The 24,550-nt window shown below is 43.1% G+C and overlaps 3 protein-coding genes across 3 annotated transcripts; 1 reads left to right on the forward strand and 2 right to left on the reverse strand.

Moving 5' to 3' along the window:
• Positions 1–135: 135 nt before the first annotated feature.
• setd4 (SET domain containing 4) lies at positions 136–8,175 on the reverse strand. The gene is made up of 13 exons (XM_083658412.1): positions 8,043–8,175; positions 7,642–7,727; positions 6,950–7,045; positions 6,776–6,813; positions 6,247–6,335; positions 5,084–5,320; positions 4,762–4,821; positions 4,475–4,604; positions 4,139–4,313; positions 1,571–1,649; positions 1,283–1,363; positions 922–1,045; positions 136–292 (listed from the first exon to the last, which is right to left on the reverse strand). Exons 2-13 carry the CDS (start codon positions 7,715–7,717, stop codon positions 149–151), a joined length of 1,329 nt encoding a protein of 442 aa, XP_083514538.1. The 5' UTR covers positions 7,718–7,727; positions 8,043–8,175; the 3' UTR covers positions 136–148.
• A 121-nt stretch (positions 8,176–8,296) lies between these two features.
• On the forward strand, positions 8,297–13,603 carry cbr1 (carbonyl reductase 1). The gene is made up of 7 exons (XM_083658377.1): positions 8,297–8,407; positions 9,174–9,288; positions 10,028–10,197; positions 10,932–11,039; positions 11,650–11,858; positions 12,183–12,236; positions 12,887–13,603. Exons 2-7 carry the CDS (start codon positions 9,176–9,178, stop codon positions 13,058–13,060), a joined length of 828 nt encoding a protein of 275 aa, XP_083514503.1. The 5' UTR covers positions 8,297–8,407; positions 9,174–9,175; the 3' UTR covers positions 13,061–13,603.
• Positions 13,604–17,586: 3,983 nt separating this feature from the next.
• On the reverse strand, positions 17,587–21,869 carry gja5b (gap junction protein, alpha 5b; the record flags this gene model as incomplete). The annotated part of the gene is made up of 6 exons (XM_083658159.1): positions 17,587–18,082; positions 18,675–18,823; positions 19,116–19,181; positions 19,406–19,684; positions 20,250–20,414; positions 21,801–21,869. 6 exons carry the CDS (start codon positions 21,867–21,869, stop codon positions 17,587–17,589), a joined length of 1,224 nt encoding a protein of 407 aa, XP_083514285.1.
• Between the last annotated feature and the right edge of the window lie 2,681 nt (positions 21,870–24,550).

Here is a 24,550-nt window from a genome sequence, read left to right on the forward strand (position 1 = left end):
CCTGTGACACTCCGGTTTACGGGCCGACCACCGCTAGGCCGTGCCGCTGCCTCTGTCATCCGTGCTGGTGGATGACCGCCCGCGGCTGAAACAAAGTGTTTGACGGACAGGCCAGGGAACCAATCAGGTATCAGCCGTCCCGTCGTCATCACAGCGCCGTCGTCGGGTGGTCCGGCGGTCTCAGCTCCTCCAGACAGCTTCCCAGAATGCACCTCTCCTCCTGTCGCAGTGACATCGCCACATCCAGCTGCTCTCTGATTGGCTGGTCACACTGCTGGAGGAGATGGGAGATCTGCACACACACACACTATCATCAGACATAGAACAACAACAACTGTGTTGTTTTATTGAGCAGTTGGTTTGCAGCTTTGAATCTACTATTTTTGGTAGGGACAGACTGTGTGTGTACTAGGGCTGTGAATCTTCACTGGCCTCACGATTCGATTACGATTCAGAGGGCTACGATTCGATTCGATTACGATTATCGATGCATCTTAAATCGATGCATCACTTTTTTTCCCCAATACATGATTTATTTTTTCTCACTTTCTTTTTTCTCACTGTGTGGCTACTTTTAAAATAAAAGTGCATTTGGAATTGCATTGTATTATGATCCAAATAAACAACTGCATGTACTTACATTATATTTTATTTGATTATTAAAAAAATAATAATAATCGATTTTTGACATTTGTGAATCGATGCAGAATCGTGCACGTCCGCATCGCGATGCATCTTATAATCGATTATTTTTGACACCCCTAGTGTGTACTGTGTAGATATTCAGACCATATCCAGTGTTGTGCATGTGTGTGTGAGTGTGCATATATTTGTGTGCATCTGTGTGTAGATACAGTATTCAGACCTTATCCAGTGTTGTGTGTGAGTGTGTGCGTCTGTGTGTAGATAGAGTATTCAGACCTTATCCAGTGTTGTGTGTGTGTCCTGCAGTAGTTGCTGACAGAGAGCCCTCGCTGTCTGGATGCTCCACTGCTCTCTCTCCACACACACTGCCTGGCCGAGCAACACTGCCTTCCACTGGGGACTGCACCACACACACACACACACACACACGCGCGCGCGCACACACACACACACACAAATTGTTTGTAAATACCAATGGGTGCATAAACAAATAAATAGGAGTAAATATAAAACGCTGAATTATAATTGAATAATACAGAGATTATATATATATATATAGAGAGAGAGAGAGAGAGCAGAAAAAGCATGTGATCTTCCTTAATATACAATGTGTGTGTGTGTGTGTGTGTAGTCTTACTATAGTGTCTGTGGCAGAGCCAACAGTCTGAGAGCTGTCATCAACCTCCAGCTAGGACCTTCACTGGACACCGTAAGGTTACTGATGGGGAGAGAGAGCAAGAGAGGGAGAGTTATGCCCCATTTTATTTTATTTTATTTGAATGATTCTAATTTGAGTGACAAACTATAATATTACTTGTAAATACTGATGATTTAATATACAAGTAATAACAGCATATAAACAGATGGTAGAGAGAGCAGTTTAGCTCTACTGCAGATTTCAGTATGTGAGCTGACGAAGCCTTACTGAAGGAAATTGTTCTCTTTCAGGAACTTGATCTTCTGCTCCAAACTGCTGTCACCTCGTAGGAGCTGACACAGTAGATCTGTAGGGTTTGGGTGTAACAACATACAGACACAACCTTTAAAAGACCTCACACAGTAGATCTGTAGGGTTTTGGTGTAACAACATACAGACACAACCTTTAAAAGACCTCACACAGTAGATCTGAAGGGTTTGGGTGTAACAACATACAGACACAACCTTTAAAAGACCTCACACAGTAGATCTGTAGGGTTTGGGTGTAACAACATACAGACACAACCTTTAAAAGACCTCACACAGTAGATCTGTAGGGTTTGGGTGTAACAACATACAGACACAACCTTTAAAAGACCTCACACAGTAGATCTGTAGGGTTTGGGTGTAACAACATACAGACACAACCTTTAAAAGACCTCACACAGTAGATCTGTAGGGTTTGGGTGTAACAACATACAGACACAACCTTTAAAAGACCTCACACAGTAGATCTGAAGGGTTTGGGTGTAACAACATACAGACACAACCTTTAAAAGACCTCACACAGTAGATCTGTAGGGTTTGGGTGTAACAACATACAGACACAACCTTTAAAAGACCTCACACAGTAGATCTGAAGGGTTTGGGTGTAACAACATACAGACACAACCTTTAAAAGACCTCACACAGTAGATCTGAAGGGTTTGGGTGTAACATACAGACACAACCTTTAAAAGACCTCACACAGTAGATCTGAAGGGTTTGGGTGTAACAACATACAGACACAACCTTTAAAAGACCTCACACAGTAGATCTGAAGGGTTTGGGTGTAACAACATACAGACACAACCTTTAAAAGACCTCACACAGTAGATCTGTAGGGTTTGGGTGTAACAACATACAGACACAACCTTTAAAAGACGTCACACAGTAGATCTGAAGGGTTTGGGTGTAACAACATACAGACACAACCTTTAAAAGACCTCACACAGTAGATCTGAAGGGTTTGGGTGTAACAACATACAGACACAACCTTTAAAAGACCTCACACAGTAGATCTGAAGGGTTTGGGTGTAACAACATACAGACACAACCTTTAAAAGACCTCACACAGTAGATCTGAAGGGTTTGGGTGTAACATACAGACACAACCTTTAAAAGACCTCACACAGTAGATCTGAAGGGTTTGGGTGTAACATACAGACACAACCTTTAAAAGACCTCACACAGTAGATCTGAAGGGTTTGGGTGTAACAACATACAGACACAACCTTTAAAAGACCTCACGCAGTAGATCTGAAGGGTTTGGGTGTAACAACATACAGACACAACCTTTAAAAGACCTCACACAGTAGATCTGAAGGGTTTGGGTGTAACAACATACAGACACAACCTTTAAAAGACCTCACACAGTAGATCTGAAGGGTTTGGGTGTAACATACAGACACAACCTTTAAAAGACGTCACACAGTAGATCTGTAGGGTTTGGGTGTAACAACATACAGACACAACCTTTAAAAGACCTCACACAGTAGATCTGAAGGGTTTGGGTGTAACAACATACAGACACAACCTTTAAAAGACCTCACACAGTAGATCTGAAGGGTTTGGGTGTAACAACATACAGACACAACCTTTAAAAGACCTCACACAGTAGATCTGAAGGGTTTGGGTGTAACAACATACAGACACAACCTTTAAAAGACCTCACACAGTAGATCTGAAGGGTTTGGGTGTAACAACATACAGACACAACCTTTAAAAGACCTCACACAGTAGATCTGTAGGGTTTGGGTGTAACAACATACAGACACAACCTTTAAAAGACCTCACACAGTAGATCTGAAGGGTTTGGGTGTAACAACATACAGACACAACCTTTAAAAGACCTCACACAGTAGATCTGAAGGGTTTGGGTGTAACAACATACAGACACAACCTTTAAAAGACCTCACACAGTAGATCTGAAGGGTTTGGGTGTAACAACATACAGACACAACCTTTAAAAGACCTCACACAGTAGATCTGTAGGGTTTGGGTGTAACAACATACAGACACAACCTTTAAAAGAAAACAGCCTCCATCCAGCACACCGTAGCTCTATACACGATTAACACAAAGTTAACGTTCACGTTCAGGATCAGGAGCGACAGAGGAAGACATGGAAGAATGACCTACTGAATGTTTCAGTATTACATACCCTACATGTAGGGCTACACAATTTTAAGGCACACATACACACACATTTGACAATTTCATTCATTTTCCTAACTTTACTATTTTTAAGCACAGGGGGATTTTTTTTTTTTTATATATATATATATATTTAAGCACAGACTACTAGACAATTTACAATCATTGGTTGGTATTCTAGAGTCGTGAACTTTTCATAAATATTTATTTGAATCGAGGAGAAAAAAGTCATATTGTTAATGTTATGCTGTAGGACTAAATAACAAAGACGATAAGACGTTTATCTGTGTTGCCTTCAGGTGACACTTTCAGAAGCAGCTTCATTGACAAGAGAATTGGACACCGACTAGGGCAAACTACTTATTTCTGACTGTAGCTCACCTGTCTCCACATAGACCACGCTGTGGGGGTTGCCGGGAGCGACGAAGCCGTACTCTAGCAACAGGCGCTGGTTGTCGTGGAAACCATAGTTAATGAAGGCCTGCTGGAAGCGGCGTATCCCGGCAACACTCCTGATCTCATAGCATCCGCTCGCATCACTGAAACTCGCCGATACCTGACCCGAATTTACAAAACATGCTCAGGGAAAAAAAAAAAAAAAATTGTAATTGCTTATATATTATGTGTGTGTGTGTGTGTGTGTGTGTGTGTGTGTGTGTGTGTGTGTGTGTGTGTGTGTGTGTGTGTGTGTGTGTGTGTGTTTACTGTGAAGTTAACCTGGACATCAGGTCTGTGGTTGAGCAGGTCCAGGAAGGGAGCCAGAGCATAAACATCCTGTCCAGACAGGAAGTGGCTGGGTGGGTGGGACATGAAGACGGAGCGTGTGTTGACACTGCACCATGCCCACCTGGAGGGACACAGGCAGGGGTTCACTCTCTTTAAAACACACCCAAGTGTAATGTAAAACAGTGTGTGTGTGTGTGTGTGTGTGTGTGTGTGTGTGTGTGTGTGTGTGTGTGTGTGTGTGTGTGTGTGTGTGTGCGTGCGCGTGCGTGCGTGCACACCTCAGAGCCTCGTAAGTCAGCACCTCCTCCACAGGCTTGCTCAGGATTGGCTGCAGGGATCTGTATCGGCCAATTAGAAAGATGAGAGTGAACCAATCACAGCCCAGGACAAGGCTGGGATCAGGAAGACTGACGAGGCACTGCTTGTATGTACAGTACTTAAATTATTATATATATTTTATGATGTATTTCAAGCTATTTGGTGTACTTCAAATGAGAGGTATTTGATTTATTTGGATGTGATGCATTTTTAAAGTTAATTTACATATTACGTGTGTTAATTTATGCCAATGGCTTTCCTTCTCCTGTGTGTCGGACCCACCTGAAGAAGTCCTGATTGGAGGAGTGGATTTCTAGCACCGTCTCCCTCTGCTCTAAAGCCCGCCTTCGAACAATTGTTGGCAGAACAGCCATGACATCATCAGGGAAATAGGCAGGGCAGGTGTAGGAGGTGGGCAGCACGTCAATGTAGGGGAACCAATCAGAAGCCTCTGCTCGGTGTCTCTCACACACCAGGAACACACAAAGAGCCAATAGTGGGGAGAGGCGGGGCTTCCAGCTGTCAAGAGACGAGCAGAGTGACAGCTCATTGGCTAAAAGCACAGGGACAGACTGGGGACACACGCCAGCCTGTGGCTGCGGGGTGGGCGGAGTCAGTGCACCATTTAAAAATGCTACCAAGAATGCTACCACAAAATATGCAATATGCCTAACACAAGTGGCTGGCACTGTTTACGCCATAGCCAATCAACTAAAGCTTTAAATAATGAATATGATATTGAATGAATAATGATGGCGTAGACACTGTACCTTTTATCTGCATCTAACATCTTTCTTACTGTTATTTGAGTTATGAAAGGTGTTTGCGTAAGGTGGACCCTTGTGCACTGTGCAGAGACGCTTATCAACTGAGACTACATGATACTGTAATCAATTGTATGAGTTTGTTTGCATTGTTTATTTGTTTTACTGTCTGAGTAGAAGGGCAGGGACACATGTAGGGATGGGACGATAAATATCGAAATTCAATATATTGCAATACAAAAATGTGACAATATATATCGAGGGGCAGACAAAAGAATCGTGATATTAGCTCCATTTTATTCTACTGAAGAAATCACAAATGAGATCGTTTGACCATCACAATTCCACAAGCTCTCAATCTAAATTAGATTATTTGCGCTTGGATAAACATAATTCTGCTGCACAGTGAGATATTGTTATCATTGAACTTGTATTTATGACATCGGATCGTGGTTGTCTTGAATCGCAAACCCCAGATCCCCTATCGAGTCGTATCACGAGATAAGCAACTCCTAACACCCGTCTCTAGTCATGTGTGTGTGTGTGAGTGTGTGTGTGAGTGTGTGTGTGTGTGTGTGTGTGTGTGTGTGTGTGTGTGTGTGTGTGTGTGTGTGTGTGTGTGTGTGTGTGTGTGTGTGTGTGCCAGTGTGTGAGAGAGAGATAATGTGTGTGTGCCTTCACCTCTTGATGTATGTTCCCAGGTAGCTGTCCAGAACAGTTGAGGTTGTGAGGAGGCAGGACTCCGGCAGAGAGATCAACAGCTGGCCTGGCTGACAGAGGGAGAGAGAGAGAGAGAGAGAGAGAGAGAGAGAGAGAGAGAGAGAGAGAGAGGCACAATTATGTAAACAACATTTACATAATTATTTTTTGTCTACTTTTCTGATCCCACAAGAGGGAAATTGTCTTCTCACTCACCCATCCTGCCGACAAAGTCAAAAGTCATTCAGACTCAAAAAGAACTGAAATATGAATTATCTGCAAAATTCGGACTCTTTTTAAAGTAACTGTTCAGAAACGGTAAAGGTATAATAAAATTTGCTATTGTTTTCTATGGTTTCAGTATATACACAGAAAGGGGCTTGTTCACACACACACACACACACACACACAGCTGCTTGCCCAACCGAGGGCAGCGCTCTCCCTGAACTAGCATAAAAACTAGCCGTTGCCGCAGCCCACAGTTAACATTGGAACTTGATAGTTGGCTTACCTTTATCGTTTTCTGTGTCTGCAGTCCTCTGCCAGTGTCTGGAGAGAGACAGGTCACAATAGTGAAGACAGACGCACGCGCACGCACGCACGCACGCAAACACACACACACACACACACACACACACACACACACACACACACACACACACACACACACACACACACACAGTACCAGTGAAGTGGTTTGGCTGCAGCAGAGTTGAGGTGAACCCTCGTTGGTGAAGAAACTTCATCAGACTCACATACTGCTGCTGATGGCAGAGGGAGACTGGAGAGAGAAAGAGAGAGAGAGAGAGACAGATGATGGTACAGACTGGCAGGGTGACAGGTCTCCAGTACGGCAGTAAAAGGCCCGTTACTAACTAAATGGTGGATAGGGGCCTAAACCAATAACCTGACGCTGCCAGATGGATGTAGGTTGCTTCACATTTGTTTCACAATCTACATCCATGGTGGTATTGTGAACTTGTGAACTCAACACCGCCCCATCTGGTGGAGTCAGGTTACTAAACCAATGCACAATGGCAGGAACCGGAAAACACATTTACCGGGTACATGTGCGCCAAAGAAATCTTCCATTTAGCTAACGTTAGCAAGCTAGAGCCTGATAACATGAGGTGGCTAATGTTGAAAAGTTACATACATAAAACAAAACGTTGATGCAATATGGCATCGCCGCCTGTTCGTGGCGACTAGTTATCCTACACAACTCGAATCTGCGTTTCAACAGGGGGACGATAGAAATGTGGCACGACGTACGACATGTTCCGGTGCCGGAACCACGCTGAGAGGTGTAATTCAAGTGTAATGGGAACCGACGCACGGTTAGGGTAAATACTGTAGTAGTAGTAGTGGGGCTTCTACCTGATTGGACAGTACTCTCCTGTTTCCGCCTCCTCTTCCTCTTGGCTCGTCCAGACCTACAGCCACACCCCCCCATGATGCTCTACCTGTCAAACAAAGGACTAATTAATGCATATTCTGGTGTGACAACCAACCCCAGTTTCCCCTACTTAGGCCATGTTCACATTACAGGCTAATCTGATTTGCTGATAAAGTCATTAATAAACTAAACAGCCTGCACTGAAGTCACATCAGTCGAAAGCAGATACCTCCATATGTGGTTTGGGACAAGTGACACAAATCAGACTTTGAGCGTCCAGACTCATAAAACCAATCTGGATAAAGTCATTAATAGGTCACTAAAGTTCACTAATCAGATTTGGCCTCCTAGTCTGAACATGGCTAGACATGAGAGGAATTACCTGGGCTGGGTCTGAGTGGATCCAAACCATCCAAACCTACACAACACATATCGCGCTCAGAGCTGTTTGTAGCCACTCTACTTAGTTATTCAACAAATACAATACAACATATTTGTGATCTGTGTTAAATCCAGCTCTTGTGCGATTTCTCTCTGTGCCAGTACGCCCATGGCATGAGTGCGCCACATGGTTAAGTTGTTTTTCCGGGTATGCGCGCTGGTGCTGCGCACGAAAACGTAGCCTTTCCTCCCCAGTTCCCTCCCTTCCTGCAGCTCACCAGCTCACCACTGGCTCTCCTCTTCAACTTCCCCGCAGGTTCACTGAACAAGTTCAACACACTGAACACAGCAAGAATACATTTGAAGGTAAGGTATCTGGGTAGTTAGCTGATGAACGAAAGTGTGAATATTTAGCTAACAATGTGTTTGGGAACGGGTAAGTGGATATGCTAATGTTAGCCTTATGTAACAAAAATGTAGCGTGTAAAATCTGAAATCAATAGATCCGTTTCATGCACTTTATTAACTATATGAAAAGGTGTCACATCAAAATGCATGCTCTGAAACTTTCCAGTTTAATGTTTCAACGATTCATTGCTTGGAGAGGGACAAAAATCTATATCTCAGTCAGGTGTTGATCCATGCACAAAATGGTTTGATTCACCCGAAATGTTCTTTCTCCCACAGTACTCCCTAAACTAACACGTTACAGCTCCTATCGTAACCAAGCACCTGAAAACTAACTAGAAACTACTAGTTTATTTGGCGATATGGGCGAGTTTTGATAAAAATGTCTGTCTCTGCATGTCGTTCAAGCCGCTGCCTCATGTCTTGCAGTTTGATCATCTTTCATGTAGGCTACAGTAGGACAGAGTTCATTCAAATTTGCATTTAGCTGAGTCATGGTGGCTGACTCTCTCTCTGAGTTTCGGCTGAGATTGGTCAGTATTGTGGCACATGTGTGTTTAGCATGTAGATGACACTGTTAAATTAATGAATATTTAATATTGTGTGTGTGTGTGTGTGTGTGTGTGTGTGTGTGTGTGTGTGTGTGTGTGTGTGTGTGTGTGTGTGTGTGTGTGTGTGTGTGTGTGTGTAATGTCTTGACCTCTCTCATTCTCTCCCTCCACAGCCATGTCTACCAGGGTCGTTGTGGTAACAGGCGGTAACAAGGGGATTGGTCTGGCCATAGTCAAAGCCCTGTGCCAGAAGTTTGAAGGAGATGTTTACCTCACCGCCAGAGACAGGTAGACTGGACACATCATAGTAATAACTAGAAGAAAAAAAATCTTCTTTTTTTTCTCTTTTTTTTGTTCGATAGGGGACAGGTGTACATTAATGAACATTTAAAAAAATGTAAATGCTCGACAATTGCAGTCACAAGACTGATTTCCATTGTTAGTCCCCCTGCCAGATGATACAGGCTTAGAGTCCTGATAGGGGTAAAAAGTATACATAGTGCAATAAAAACATATTTAAAATGTAAACACAATACAAAGTGCAAGTATGCAGAGAGATAGTCCTAATAGGGGTAAAAAGTAACATAGTGCAACAAAACATATTTAAAATATAAACACAATGCAAAGTGAGAACCTGAGTTAGAGCTCTACATAGCTCTACATAGCTAAGTGAAAAGTGCAGAGTACAAAATATACAGGAATTACAGTCTGATACTAAAACCTGAGTTTGGGATCAACATACAGCTAAAAAGTGAGATCTACATAGAAGACTTACTCAGACAGATATAAGAGTCAAAAAACCTCGTACTTTTATCACAAATTAATGAAAGAACAAACAAACATGACAATTCACCTTACTTTAAGGCTTCTGGGTGGGGTCTACAGTCAAACAGCTATTAATCCAGGATGCAACAAATGATTGATTACTTCGAAATGTGAGCTTTGAACCTTCAAGACACATAATGTTCCTCACCTGAATGAAAGACCAATAAAAACTCAAGCCAGGGCGCGTTGCTGTGGGTTGCAGCGGTCGTGGCGAGGAAGCAGTCAAGTCTCTGGCCTCAGAGGGACTCAAGACCGTGTTTCACCAGCTGGACATCAACGACCTGAGCAGCATCACCGCTGCTGCAGTTTACTTCAAAGACAAGTATGGAGGAGTGGACGTCCTCGTCAACAACGCTGGCATCGCCTTCAAAAGTAGGCTCATTGTTGTTCTTATTTGTGTTTGACCGATGATCAACACTACTACACTGATAGTCTATATGACAGCGGTTTTTAAAGTGGGAGGCGGGCCTCCAAGCAGTTTCAGGGGAGGCTCAGTGAATGGAAGTGAAAATAACATTACATTAGATTAGCCTAAATGTGTGTCATTTGGTTAAAGAGGTAGTTCAGAGATACAGTTGTTTTGGGGAATTTGACAGTTTCTCCCACTTTCCCAGAGCAGAAACTCCATGTATTTGGTGTAGCCTGAAATACAGTATGTCTAACAGCAAAATCAGGCTGTGATTCTTGGCTCAATAGTTGAGTGTCTTTTTCATGTCAGGGACCCCTAAACTGACACAAATTAGACCATGGACAAGATTTTGTCCGAGGGTCTCCCATCTTGATACGATTTTCTCCCAGCTGACACGATTTCAGACTTTGAAAACCCCTGGTAAGTTGAATCCTAATAATAATCCCAAGAAATAATAACAAAAGTAGTAGTGCACTAAATGTTTGCACACATTTGGGTGTTGTCATTTGTGCCATTTTGCATCCCAAATTGACCCATTGACTCATTAGAAAAGACAGAAAACGGCAACAATAGGATGACGCAGTTTGGAGCTGTGACCTCAATTAAAAGTGAAGGATACTGTATTCGATAGATGACGTGGACTTTGCGTCTCTCTCTCTCTCTGTCTCTGTGTCTCTCTCTCTCTCTCTGTCTCTAGATGCAGACACCACTCCGTTTGCCACCCAGGCTGAAGTGACTCTGAAGACCAACTTCTTCGCCACCAGAGACATGCTGACTCACTTCATGCCCATCATCAAAGCTGGGGGTACGACCACGTAAAAGCACATCACCCCCTGCTGGCCTGGGGTCATCCCACCAGTAGGGCTTTTCCACTGACACCTTTGGCCACGCCCGCGCCGTGCCATATCGTGCCGATTTCAGTTTCCATGACATGTATGTACAGTATGTATGTATGTGCCTGCGACAAGCACACTGATGCAAAACCCATGACCCTGTGCTGGAGGGGAGAAGACGTTTTTAAAAAGCTCTGTGTGTTCCACTCTTTGAGTACTTTTGTAGCTTCTAACCGAATCTCTGTGGTTTGAGGTTTTAGGTTCTCTCTTGTGTTCTACTTTGTATTTTCAGATGTCTTGCTTTATTTTAAGGTTTCCTCATCGCTCTGAGCCCTGTCAAGCTACTGCTGAGCTGATGAAAGCATTTCCTGCTGCTAGTCCTTGGTACTAAAATCTTTTCCACTGGCAAACTAATTGAAGGCATTTATTTTATTTTGAAGGACGTAAAAGGAAACGCGGTGTTTATCCACCTTTTCAGCTGCGACTTTTGACACAGCCATATTGCTGCTCGCGCTGCTTTGCGACTCGAGACAAGCGCGTCATTAAATATACGCCTTCAACCCTGTTTGTGTCTATTAATAGGTCGTGTAGTCAACGTCTCCAGTTTTGTCAGCTCCCGGGCTTTGAACAAGTGTAGCCCCGCCCTCCAGGAGCGTTTCCGTAGCGAGGACCTATCAGAGGAGGAGCTGGTGGGACTAATGGAGCGATTCGTCGAGGAGACAAAGAAGGGCGAGCACAAGCAGGGGGGCTGGCCTGATACGGCGTATGGAGTGTCCAAGCTCGGATTAACGGTAAAAATCTCTGTCTGCTTGTCGTTAGTCAGTCATATTTGTTGACTTTCCGTTATTTTCCGTTATAAAAATGTGGGAAAAAGTCTGCAAAAGTTTGTCGATCATTCTAACATCAATCTACATGGTACTCCCTCCCACGCCATATTTACCATCATGGAGAAAATGTTACGTTATTTTTTGTTAACATGTCATGTAGTATATGCTATATCTCTGTATTCGTTTTATTTTTTAAATGGATTGCGTTGACTTATGTGTGAATGTGCTCTATATATAAACGTGTGTGTGTGTGTGTGTGTGTGTGTGTGTGTGTGTGTGTGTGCGTAGACCTTCTCAATGATCCTGGCTCGTCGTCTGTCTAAGGAGAGACCAGGTGATCAGGTAAACACTGAAATACAACTTCTTAATAAAGCGACAATATAGAGTTTTTACAGTTTGATTGATGCATTTAGCTGATGTAACTTAGAGAACCTAAGACCTTCCAGCTATCAAAGTGTTTTACACATCTAGAATGATGGTAAATAAAACTCCATGTCCTGTACAACTAATGTAGACAATTAATCTATATCATAAAGATGGGGACATTGCACAGTGACCAGCATTAAATAAAAAATTAAGCATACTGTATAGTCTTATCTGAGAATTGAGGAAAAAGTAGTCTCTAAAATCATGGCACAACTGAGTCCTACAACAGTAAAAGTTCAACAAGCCAGTTGTAGCCTTGATAACGTGTATAATCATGCAACTACATAAGAGTAATGTAGGGAAAATGTGCAAATGTTATGTGATGTCTCCGTTTTGACAAACATTCTGAATATTTAACATTTTCTATGGGCTTGAAAAGGAGAATCAGATAAGTTAGACTACATAATATGGCATCTTAAAAAAACGGAATGAGGATGAAAACATTTCAAAATAACGTATTTGTTCTTTAAACACATTTTTCTTTGCATTCCCATCAAAATTCTGATAATTTTTGTCTCCTGACAAGCCGTGCCACTCATTATTTTTTGTTCCATGTATTATTACAGATATTACTGAACGCCTGTTGCCCGGGCTGGGTGCGTACAGATATGGCCGGACCCAAAGCCCCAAAGTCTCCAGACGAGGGCGCTGAGACTCCAGTCTACCTGTGTCTGCTGCCAGCAGGAGCCACACAGCCGCACGGACAGTTCGTCTCTGAGAAAGAAGTGCAGCCCTGGTGATCACTGACAGGGCTCTGGAGGGCGGTGGGGGGGTGCAACACGTGTCAGTGTTTCCACTTAAAACACTTGTTGTCTTGAAAAGTTGCTGCCACTTTACTAGAGAAAATGGGTTTTGCTCCAAAAAAGAAATCTCCGCCATTAATCTTTGCAAAACTAAAAAACTGGAGGCATGATTTGAATGTGTTGATATATTCTCAGGGCATATTCACAGCAGGTAGTCTAACATCTCTGTGCTCTGTAGAGCCTTCCTTACAAAGTGCACTGACCAAGTTTAACCACCTGGCCAGACATCGCCAAAGCTGGCAACAAGCTGCCTGCCACACTATAAGAGATGAACGATTAATATTTCCAAACAGAGCCAGAGTCTTTTCCCTGGCTATTATTATCAACTCTGTACAGCATTCTGCTTAAAGGGATAGTTTAGTTTAGTTTAGTTTATTTCGATCAGAAAGAAAAGAATATTCACAGAATAGGAAAAAAAAAACAGAAAACAAAAGATACAGAAGGCTGACCGAAAGGGTTTAGGGCTGAAGCTAACTAGCTTGTTAAATGCCCTTACCCTTATTCCTTTACGTTATATGTAAACATATGCAGTACATATGCATACACATGGATACATACATGCATTGATTTACACACACATATAGCACATGCTCCTAATTATACATACATGCCCATGGATTTCTTTGACGTGGGGTTGTATGAGGCACTTATCGATATTTAGTGGCCTGTCCACAGTAGATTGCATCCAGCGCCTCCCAGTTAGGAGCATAAAGCATTGTACGTATAACGTTCATGTGTTGTTGTTTTTTACAAATTGTAATAAAAGTTGAGACTACAGCACCAGTGAAATGTGATTATGTACTGCACCCCCCCCCCCCCCTCATTACCTTAAACGCATTTTAATCTAAAGGCTTAAACTTAAAGGATAAGTTCACCCCAAAATTTTAATTTAGTCCTTATCTACTCGCCCCCATGCCAGTGGAAGGTTGGGTGACGTTTTTTAGTCCACAAAATATTTGTGCAATTTTCCAGGAAAATTGAGTTACAGCATTCCCCTAAAAGTATTGAAGTGAATGGGGAGCATAACATCTAACAACTGTCTCATGTTGAAGTATACGTCACTGGTGCCTCGGGAGTAGGTGAGATTGGCCCATCTGCAAGCAAGAGAGCACCAGGTCGACTCCCGAGCGTTGTGTTTTTACTTTCGGTTTGAACCCCAACCCAAACGTTAATTAAGGTTAGGGACGGGTTATGGTTATGGTCACACATGCCATTGTAAGCCATAATATATAAATGAGGATTAAATTACCAGTTTACTGTATCGACACAATGTTCAGGCAACAGCAACATGTATTGAAGTGAACAGGGAGATGCTGAACTTCAGCCAAGTGTGGTGCTTTGTCGGTAAACAGTAATGTAATACATCCCCTTGACTGTCTGCATATTTTCAAAATTAGTCCAAAATTTATTTGTTTTGGTCTGAAATGTATCTAAAGTAGGCTATTCCAAGAAAAGGTCTAAATATTGCTCATAACTTTAATAGTAAACAATAATGTGCTTTATTTTCATGCAAACAATCATTTTGTAAAAGTATTTGTCACAGGTCAGTCAGTCAGTGTATATTATTTCATTTCAGAATGACTCTTCTGCTCAAACATCATGTACGACATTGTTAATCTCGATTCGACTTCAGCTTGGACAACTTATTAGACCATGCAGTGTTTTAGGCAGCAGACATAAAGCAGAACTGTGTGGAGCCAACATGGCTGCCACAGGAGATGAGAAGATGAGGAGGAAAACAGGAAAACCTTCAGTTTTGCTGTTCCCAAACATTCCTGATGTAATCATGTGACCCTCTCCCACCAGTGCCTGCTCCCAGCTGGAAATTTGCCATGGGAACCAGGCAACTTTTTTTTTTATCCTCCTAGGGTGCTCCTCTCTTTTATATTTATTTATATATATATATATATATATATACAGTATATGGGTTAGGGTAGTGTGTGTCATATAGGTGTGTATATGTGTGTGTGTGTGTGTGTGTGTGTGTGTGTGTGTGTGTGTGTGTGTGTGTGTGTGTGTGTGTGTGTGTCAGCTAAGCTTGACACTGCAAACTTTAAACGAGACACCACTAATTATTTAATTTATCTTTTGTACGGTTTGAGAAATCGCAGTTTAGGTTTTATGCTTTTGTCAACCTTTATAATGGGACCCTGTGGAGCCAGCCTTGAGTGTACTTTTAACTAAATTCACACATGTTAAAAGTCAGACAATTCACACATGTTTAACACTACATAAATTATACCTCAGTCAGACCCTTTAGCTACTTCTGCTCTCACTCACAATGTCACAATATGAGCGTTTGGCACAACTTTTCAGCTTTATTTTATGCTAGTTTCACCTGAAAATACCCCCCCCCATCCGTAGCCCGTTGATTCGTCCCATACATTTTTTATATTTTAATAGCAAATAAAAACAATTTACATCTCTGTGGTGATAGAATTGCAACATTGTAGTGCATTGTGCTAGTCCAGTGGTAGCAAGAACTAATATGATAAATACATTTGACAGTAATCCAATACAGTGGAAACTCAGTTACCATGGTCATCCAGGCTGACTAGTTTGTCAAAGAAGCATAATGTATGATAAGAAATGAAAACATTGTATAAATAGTGAAAAATTATTGGAACTCCCTGGTCGATAGAAGCAATTAATGCATTTCATCTGAAAGTTATTTGATCACTGTGCTTACTGTGCCTACATGCGTTCACTGGCTGGAACAACCAGGCAGTAGTGCTTAAAAGTCAAACAAACCCAGAACACTCCTCTGCTCAGATATGTGATGAATAACCATTGATAGTATAATAGATCTGAATAACAGAGAAACATGTTTCCTGTGTTGTCGTAAAGTGCTAACAGCGATAGCAGTGAACTGGTAGTGAACGTAACTTGTGCACAGCAACAACAGTATGCACAGGATCCTTGAACTTCAGCCAGAGTCCTTATCTAAACGAGTTGTGCCACCAACAGTTTCCTGTTGCTGCTGAAAGAATGTTCAAGAAGTCAATGCTGCCACTACAAATGTCATTCCAGGCAACTAGCGGAGTTTTAGCTCGTTTGGCAGCTAGTTTCAGCTCCAGAAGTAAAACTTAAATCATCTGAGGAATAAAAAAAGTTCCAGACACCCTTAATTTTGTGAGTCATTCATAAACATAATGTGACTCTGGCATTGGTTTCTGGTTCTAGGTCTGTAAACGGTTCAGATCTAAACAAAAGCTACAACAGTATCATCACAGCTCGTCACTGGCAGTAGAATTTCTTGTGGACCAAATGCTGGTCCCAAGTCAGCCTATTGTATGAGTTGTTTTGCCTTCAAAATCTTGGCAACCAGTACATTTACAAGCCAAGACAAATTTGAATGAAGTGAGAGTCCACACCCTTCCCAGATCAACAGAAGAGTAGAACAACAACCAGGAAATCACACCCAGGTGTTGAAGTAAGGGGTGCAGGTTTGCAGGTCCGACCCTTCTCCTCCAGCCCCCTCTCCCCTCTCGTCACTGTGTTTCGAGCCGCTCTCTCCATAGCTGGCCAAAGTCTCACCAATGAGGAAATGATTCTCCATTCGTTTTCAGACATTTCTTAAACTGTGCGTGCATGTTCTACCGGCTTTGAACCGCTATCAACCTTGAGACGGGACGCTCTCTCTCTCTCTCTCTCTCTCTACGCCTGTGTCTCTGTGCCAGCTGGGGGCGGGGCCTAGGCTAAATCTCGTCCACACATCTCGGTGTACACATCCCGTGCTCAAACACACATAGTCACTTATAGAAGCGGCTGCACCTCTTCAAAAAGAGATTGTGTATAGATCTTCGTTTCAAGGGAACGCTGACTCCTGCAGCGACTGGCAGTCTTGATGAATTGTTCTTTGTAACATCTTTCCGTGACGCTTAATGAAACCCAGGAGGCGGCAGTGAGAGCAGCGAACTCTCATTTCTGGATCACAAGGGAACAAACCCTGATAACCCGGTTTTCACATCTTAATTGTCCAAAGACGACTGTTCACACAGCTGAAGACAGGAAAGGTGCTTCCAGGTGATGTCCAACATTAGCGCTCCAAAATGTCTCCAAAATGTGTCTCTTCAGTAGCAACAGTTAGGGAGTCTGCCGCACAATTTGTCACCGCTCAACTTCTGATTGGCTGCCTGCCTGCCTGGTCTGTGGCTGTTAAAGGCACAGTCTGTCAACCTGTCCTCATTTTAATGGCATCAAGGACAGTCAGGGACAAGCAGACGGGCAGAGAGAAGACAGACAGATATAGGCATGAAGATAGACAGAAAGACAGACAGACGTAGATGGTCGGTGTTAGTCAGACAGAAAGGATTAGCATTCAGGCGAAATGGGAAGGCTCTAATTCCTCCAGCTGTCTTAAATGAGAAGCTGTGTGTGTGTGTGTGTGTGTGTGTGTGTGTGCGTGTGCGTGTGTGTGCGCGTGTGCGTGTGCGTGTGCGTGTCGATCTGTCTGTCCCTCTCTAAACAGCGAGGTCGTCAGTTCGGGTCCGGCTGCTGCTTCCACTGGTTTTGCTGCATCGTCGTTTGTCCTTATGAAAGAGTCCTCCATTCTGGCAGAGCACCAGCCCACCCGGACCGCCATTTTGGACCCGAGGGCAGCCGGCTTCCCTGCTCGCAGGGCTGTAGCAGTCAGGCTCACTCCTCAGGTAGCCGCCATCTTGGATCTGACCGTATCCGGCGTCCTGCACGCCGGGTCTGTAGCAGCTCGCGGCGTGGAGGAAGTTTTCCTCCACGGAGGCGGCCATTTTGTGCCTCTCGGCCGCCATGTTCTCAGAGTTCTGCTGGCTGGCCAATCGGTGGTTGGGGAAGGGGAGGGGCAGGAAGTGGGAGGAGCCAATCACGCACTGGTTGAAATCTGGGGGCGGGGTTGACGGCGGTGGAGGAGCGATAGAAAGCTGTCGTGCCAACGGGGCGTCGCCGGGGGAAACTGCCTTCCCTCTGGTGAACCACCACCGCCTGCAACAGAGAATACAACTCCAGCCAGTCAGGCAATAGGTGTTTTGTCCAATAAAAAAGTGCTAACAATGAGCTAACAATGTGAACAAGTCAGTCTTTAATTCCTGGAAGTAAAACCTGAATCCCTGGAGGCTTAAAATAGTTCCAGTCCTCCTTGGTGTGGGAAACTTTTTTAGATACTGCATGGAGAGCTTTGTTTACATCCCATTTGCAAGGAGCCGCCCTACGCACACACACACACACACACACGCGCACACACACACACACACACACACACACACACACACACACACACACACACACACACACACACACACACACACACACACACACACACACACACACACACACACACACACACACACACAACCAATACAGTACATCTACCATTATGATGACCTTCCATTCAGTACATTAATTCCCTAACCCTAACCCTCAACACTACCCCAAAATCATCTGCTATTTGCTGCATGCACACACACACACACACACACACACACACACACACACACACACACACACACACACACACACACACACACACACACACACACAACACACACACACACACACACACACACACACTTCCTACCTGCAGCAGTGTCTCCACGCCAGGTGCTGCAGTTCCAGCACACTGAGGGCCAGAGAGACAGCAGACACGGTCAACATGAACACTATGAAGACGTTCTTCTCTGTCGGCCTGGAGACAAAACAGTTGACTGGATGCGGACACGGCAGGGTCTGAGAGAGAGAGAGAGGGAAGGAAAGAGAGGGAGAGAAGGAAGGAGAGAGGGAAGGAGAAGGGGGAGAGATGAGAATGGTGCTAATACAAGTACATTGACATATATTTGCTAATTAATGCTTGATTGGTTTCATTGGCTTGATCAATGGCCTCGTTAACTGGTTTAAATGGTGATCATGGTAGGATCTTTTCAAACATTTAAAAAGTGAATCAAAGCCATTTATTTGTTTATTTATGTATTTATTTATGTATTTATTTATTTATTTATCCCCCCCCCCCCCTCATTTTTACCCTGCAGATGTACAGAGGATGAAGGAAGATTCCATACAGGAAGTACTGCAGACACAGGAACACCACCTGCAGGACCAGCCAATCACAGTCAGTTTGGATTCATTCATCTATTCGTGGTACTATGGCAGGAATGAGAATGCACATTGAGAAAATAAATCGCTCTTGGTGTGTAAAGGCCTTAACTGTTTTTATGTAGCAGAGTGAAAATATGAATTTCATTGTCATGGTGTTATTACATGTTATAGATAGTAGTAGTAGTATTAGTAGTAGTAGTAATAGTAATATTTGACCTCCATGACGCTGCGTATCAGTATACTCAGTATGTAGGTCTGTAGCAGCGCTCCCTTCAGACGGATGCGACCCGGAGCGCCGTCTCCTCCTTCCTTCTGTCCCTTCCTCTCCTCTCCTCCTCCTCCTCCTCCTCCTCCTCCCGGGTCCTCCTCTCTCCCTCCCCCCTCCTCTCCCCCCTCCTCTCCTCTGCTCCTCCTCTTCTCCTCTCTGCGCACGATGTGCATGGCGTGACCCATGTAGATCAGGCTGGGAGTGGACACAAACACTATCTGGAGCACCTGGGGACAGATCAGTAAAAAGAAATTTGATATATATATAGTTTTATGAAAGATGACAACACTGTTAAATCAATCAATACTACACAGATCAGTGTGGATCAAATACCTGCCATGAAGACATGTTTCCTTTTGACATAATATATTGAAATTTATTTTTTAGGATAAACCCCTTGAGATGTACTATCTCATTTTCAAGGAGGTCCCATAATAATTTTGTGTTTGATGCAACGGGCTGTATCAAATGTTGTAATTACCAATGTCCTTTTTCTATTTTATTCTATTCTATTCTATTCTATTCTATTCTATTCTATTCTATTCTATTATATTCTATATCACACTGTAAAATATTACCAAATGCTGCATCTTTGTCTCTATTTATTATTTGCTACATTATTTTAAATATCTTTGGTTGTTGTAATCATTTGTTGTTCTGTGCTAGCTGCTGGTTTTTGGTCGGCGATGTTGAGCTTGAATAAATGATCTTACTTTCTGTGTGACAAGTGGTTTGCCCCCCTCCCATTAGTTAGCTTGTATTCTGGCCAATGTACTGTACAGTATATATTACCCAGTATCGTATGTGTGCTATAGGGAAGGCGCGGTCGTAGCAGACGTTTTCGCAGCCTGGCTGCTCGGTGTCGCAGGTGAAGTCTTCCTGCTCGTCTCCCCACGACGACTCCGCAGCCGTCCCCAGCACCAGGATCCGGAAGATGAACAAGATTGTCAGCCACACCTGGAGGGTAAAACAACCATCGAGAGAAGGTATCAATCCCACACATATCAACAAAATACATCATTAAATTATGTATAAAATAATGACAGGGCTTTTTGTATAGGAGTTTCATAACAAAATGACAAACTGCTGTTAAATATCTCAAGAGAAAAACCCTTTATGACGGGGTACGGTGGTGCAGTGGTAAGCGCTGTCGCCTCACAGCTCGAAGGTCCTGGGTTCGATTCCCACCTGGGACGCTGTGAACGCTGAAGGAATGCGTGCCCGTCCGCATGTCCTCGAGTGCCCACCGCCCGGGTGGGGTCGTCAAAAGGGCCTTTCTGTGTGGAGTTTGCATGTTCTCCCCGTGCCTCCCGGGGGTTTCCTTCATAGGAACCCCCTTCACCAAAACATGCAATATCCTGGTTGCTAATGTGGTTCCTCCTCTGGTCGTTAAGGGTGCCTGTTCGGAGGGAGGGGAACTGATAGCCTAGGTAAACCCAGCCACCACGTGACCTGCTCTCTCAGTTCCCAGTCACTATCGTGACTGAGAACAGGTCTGAGAGCAGGTCACGTGGGGGATGGGTTTACCCAGGCTAGGGAACTGATTGGAATAGCGTGAACCTCCCACGTCCTATGTCCTACCGGTGAAGCTTCCCCTGTCAGGTGAAAAGAAGCGGCTGGCTAACTGCCCATGTCTCGGAGGAAGCATGGAGCCAGTTTCGGCTCTCCCCAGATCGGCAGAGGGTGGAGTAGCAACCAGGATAAATAAATTAAAATCAGCACTAATGGGGGTTAAAAATGGGATAAAAAAGAAAAAAAAAAGATTAAAAAAAAGAGAAAAACCCTTTAGATTCAAGATTCAATATTCAAGATTTTTATTGTCACTCCATGGTACAAGTATCACGTGTGAAATTCTTCCGTTTACAACATAGTACAAATATAACAGGGCATATGAGTGCAAAAACAGCAAGAGACACAACAACAATAAGGCAGTATAGTGATAAGACAAGTCAGAGACAGTGGCATATTCACTGCACATAGGTGCACATGTCGTGTGCATACTTTAGACGTGCTTAAACATTTTAAATTCGACGTATTTGACATACAGATGCAAAGAGCATGTACCTTATTAAACATACAATTAAACATTAGACATACGTACGTTTATGCACCAGTTCTCAAATAATAAGATAAAATCAAGATAAGATGAAAGGTCTATTGATCCTTGTTTTGAAAATGTCATTATGTGTGTCTGTGTGTCCCCCTCTTTCTCTCTGTGCAGTGTGTGTGTGTGTGTGTGTGTGTGTGTGTGTGTGTGTGTGTGTGTGTGTGTGTGTGTGTGTGTGCGTGTGCGTGTGCGTGTGTGTGTGCGTGTGCGTGTGTGCACGTGTTTGTATCCGTTACCTTGCCAATGGAGGTAGAATGTTCCTGTACTTCCTCGAGGAAGTTTCCCAGCAGGCTCCAGTCCGCCATAGCCAATCACAGTACAGCTGCCTGGAACGTCGCTCACCAGTCACACCGGGATTTGACCCTGAGGAGCAAGAAGACAGGTGGGTCATACGGTGCGTTCAGGGACTTCTCGTAAACTCAGCATCGGTTTTATTTATTTATTTATTTATTTATTTATTTATTTATTTATTTATTTATTTATTTATTTATTATTAACTGCTTTATTTTAGCACAAGACAAAGGTATGTCCAGGTATTTGTTTACGTCAGAAAAGGTAAGATCCAATTCAATGTGACTTAGCACATCAACTGTATTATTACTGTAAGCCTGTATTATGAAATCACTGCTTCTTCAGTTTCGAAGAGCAAACCTGAAGAAACAATGATGCGAAACGCGTTGTTCGCCTCAATATTTCTATATTAATTCCATTTAAAAAGTCAATCTAACAATCCTGGTGTGCGATGGATTATGCATTTTATTCTGGCAACCAGGCTGATCTGTGATGTGATGTTATTCTTTTTTGGTAACCTGACACTGCCAAATGGTTTGTTTGTGATCGTGATTACTTTTTTGGCGTGGGCTACCCTTTCCTTCAGCCTGCCTCATCTACTTACATTTTCCTACATTTCCCAGAATGCCTTTCATCCACCCCTGCCAGAGTTTTTCCCAGTTGAGTTGAGCCGAGCTGTTTCTTTTATTATCTTGAACCTCTGTGACCCCCTCTCCAGCCCCGCCATGACCCCATTAATAAAAATGTCTGTGCCCACGTCTCAGTTTAGCCTCCGTCTTGGTTCCCACAGTCCCCCTGTCTGTCTCCGGGGAAGGAAATCTAGACATCTACAGTAAACACTGGCACCGTGACCGCATTTTTAGATTTGGCCGACCAGGGCTTTCTCCACCCAGCGTTGGCGGTATTAGAGGTCTGCTCCCCGACCCGAACCCGACGGGACCTGAGACCCGATGGCTGGGACAGGGCCTGGGCCTGGTTTTTAAATTATTTAAAAAACCAGGCCCTAGGGCAATTCCCCTTTATTTGATAAAGTTACAAGACAAATTAAGATTCACTTTTTTTTGTCCATAGGCATAGGGAGAGATTTGTCTTGGAAATCAAAGTCGCAGCGCCAAAGACATAAAAACAGTCCATGAAATTTGCAACAAATTAGCCAGCAAAATACTAACAAAATACGAATACAAAATTAAAAACAGTAAAGGAAATGAACAACAAAATGCCATTAAAAAAATGCTATAATATAATAATATAATAAAGAAAACATCATTTATAATCAATCCATTAGATAACATCACACACAGTTTTCTTTAAATAAAGAAAATCTACTGTTCTACCATTTAAACGTCACTTATCCTGTTCGTCTGACAAGAAAAATACTATAGTTGTAAGAAACTCACAGGCTTCGAACTCCACCCTGAGCCTGTGTGTGTGTATACACGTGTGTGTGTGTGTGTGTGTGTGTGTGTGTGTGTGTGTGTGTGTGTGTGAGTGTATGTTTATATCTTTCACAAGTGCCCCTGCCATCATTAATAACAATATTACTTCCTTGTATAGACTTTCTCCTGACCTTTGTGTGTGTCTGCAGCTATCTGTGTGTGTGTGTGTGTGTGTGTGTGTGTGTGTGTGTGTGTGTGTGTGTGTGTGTGTGTGTGTGTGTGCGTGCATGTGTGCCCAGCTCTCAGTATTGTTCTGCATCCTGTCTTGATAATGGGGGCACATGCGCACACACACACACACACACACACACGCACACACACACGCGCACACACACACACACACACACACACACACACACACACACACACACACACACATACGCACACACGCACACACACACACACACACACACACACACACACACTTCTATTTATTTATTTTTACAATCGAGAGGATGGGCCGTTGACATGGCTCAGACCTGAGGATGTTTTGAATCTGATATGAAACTTCATAAACTGTTACAAAGTGCTTTTCAGACAATAGAACATTAATTAAAAAAAGGTCAATAAGATAAACCATTTGAATGCAAGACAAGAATTATAGTCAGGGTTAAATACAGATATGAATAAAACAGGAAAATATAACAATAATTAAATGGTTCTGAACTAAATATAGAAAAGTTTGTTTGTGAAAATGATCTCCAGATGAGTTTGAAGAACTAAATGACATCCATACGGTGTAACGACCCTCTCACTCTCCTGCATGGCCCTGTCTTGCAGGAGGAGCCTGCGGTGGTTGGATGTACCTGACAGAGTTATTATAGTTTTATATTTTTATTTCATTTAAAAGTTTATTTATTTATTTATTTTCAATTCAGTTTCCAGAAGGTTTGCTCGTTTCAGTTTAGTTTTTATTATTTAAAAATGTTTACCTTTAGTTTAGTTTTTATTAGTTTGGGTATTATTATATATATTTTTTTATAATATGAGGGGTATTTGTCAGGGGAAAGAAAAATAATCAATCTATCTGTGTCAATCTGTAAAAACAGATTTTTTTTTTTCAAATTCTTTATACTCATTTTACTGGCCAATGTCCATTGAGCTACGCTACGCACACTTGATGCCTGGGCGAGGCCGCGCTCCTGGGCGAGGCCGCCTGCCCTATTGACACGCACACCAGTCCTACTGTACTTAATAGTCTTTTCACGGGGGCCATTTTGTGTCGAAAAGGCAGGGTAAACACAGGTGCAAGCAAAACA

This window comes from Poromitra crassiceps (genome assembly GCF_964638095.1).
Source record: "Poromitra crassiceps genome assembly, chromosome: 22".
NCBI classification, from domain to species: Eukaryota; Metazoa; Chordata; class Actinopteri; order Beryciformes; family Melamphaidae; genus Poromitra; species Poromitra crassiceps.

What these genes read in the sequence shown, in the direction of transcription:
- setd4 (XM_083658412.1), bottom strand. Translation starts at nt 7,717, where the DNA reads ATGGGGGGGTGTGGCTGTAGGTCTGGACGAGCCAAGAGGAAGAGGAGG. An exon ending in AAAGAGAACAATTTCCTTCA is followed by an intron (nt 1,364 to 1,570) that starts GTAAGGCTTCGT and finishes TCTCCCCATCAG; the next exon opens with TAACCTTACGGTGTCCAGTG. An exon ending in GCTCTGCCACAGACACTATA is followed by an intron (nt 1,046 to 1,282) that starts GTAAGACTACAC and finishes TGTGTGGTGCAG; the next exon opens with TCCCCAGTGGAAGGCAGTGT.
- cbr1 (XM_083658377.1), top strand. Translation starts at nt 9,176, where the DNA reads ATGTCTACCAGGGTCGTTGTGGTAACAGGCGGTAACAAGGGGATTGGT. An exon ending in CGCTGGCATCGCCTTCAAAA is followed by an intron (nt 10,198 to 10,931) that starts GTAGGCTCATTG and finishes CTCTGTCTCTAG; the next exon opens with ATGCAGACACCACTCCGTTT. An exon ending in AGGAGAGACCAGGTGATCAG is followed by an intron (nt 12,237 to 12,886) that starts GTAAACACTGAA and finishes GTATTATTACAG; the next exon opens with ATATTACTGAACGCCTGTTG.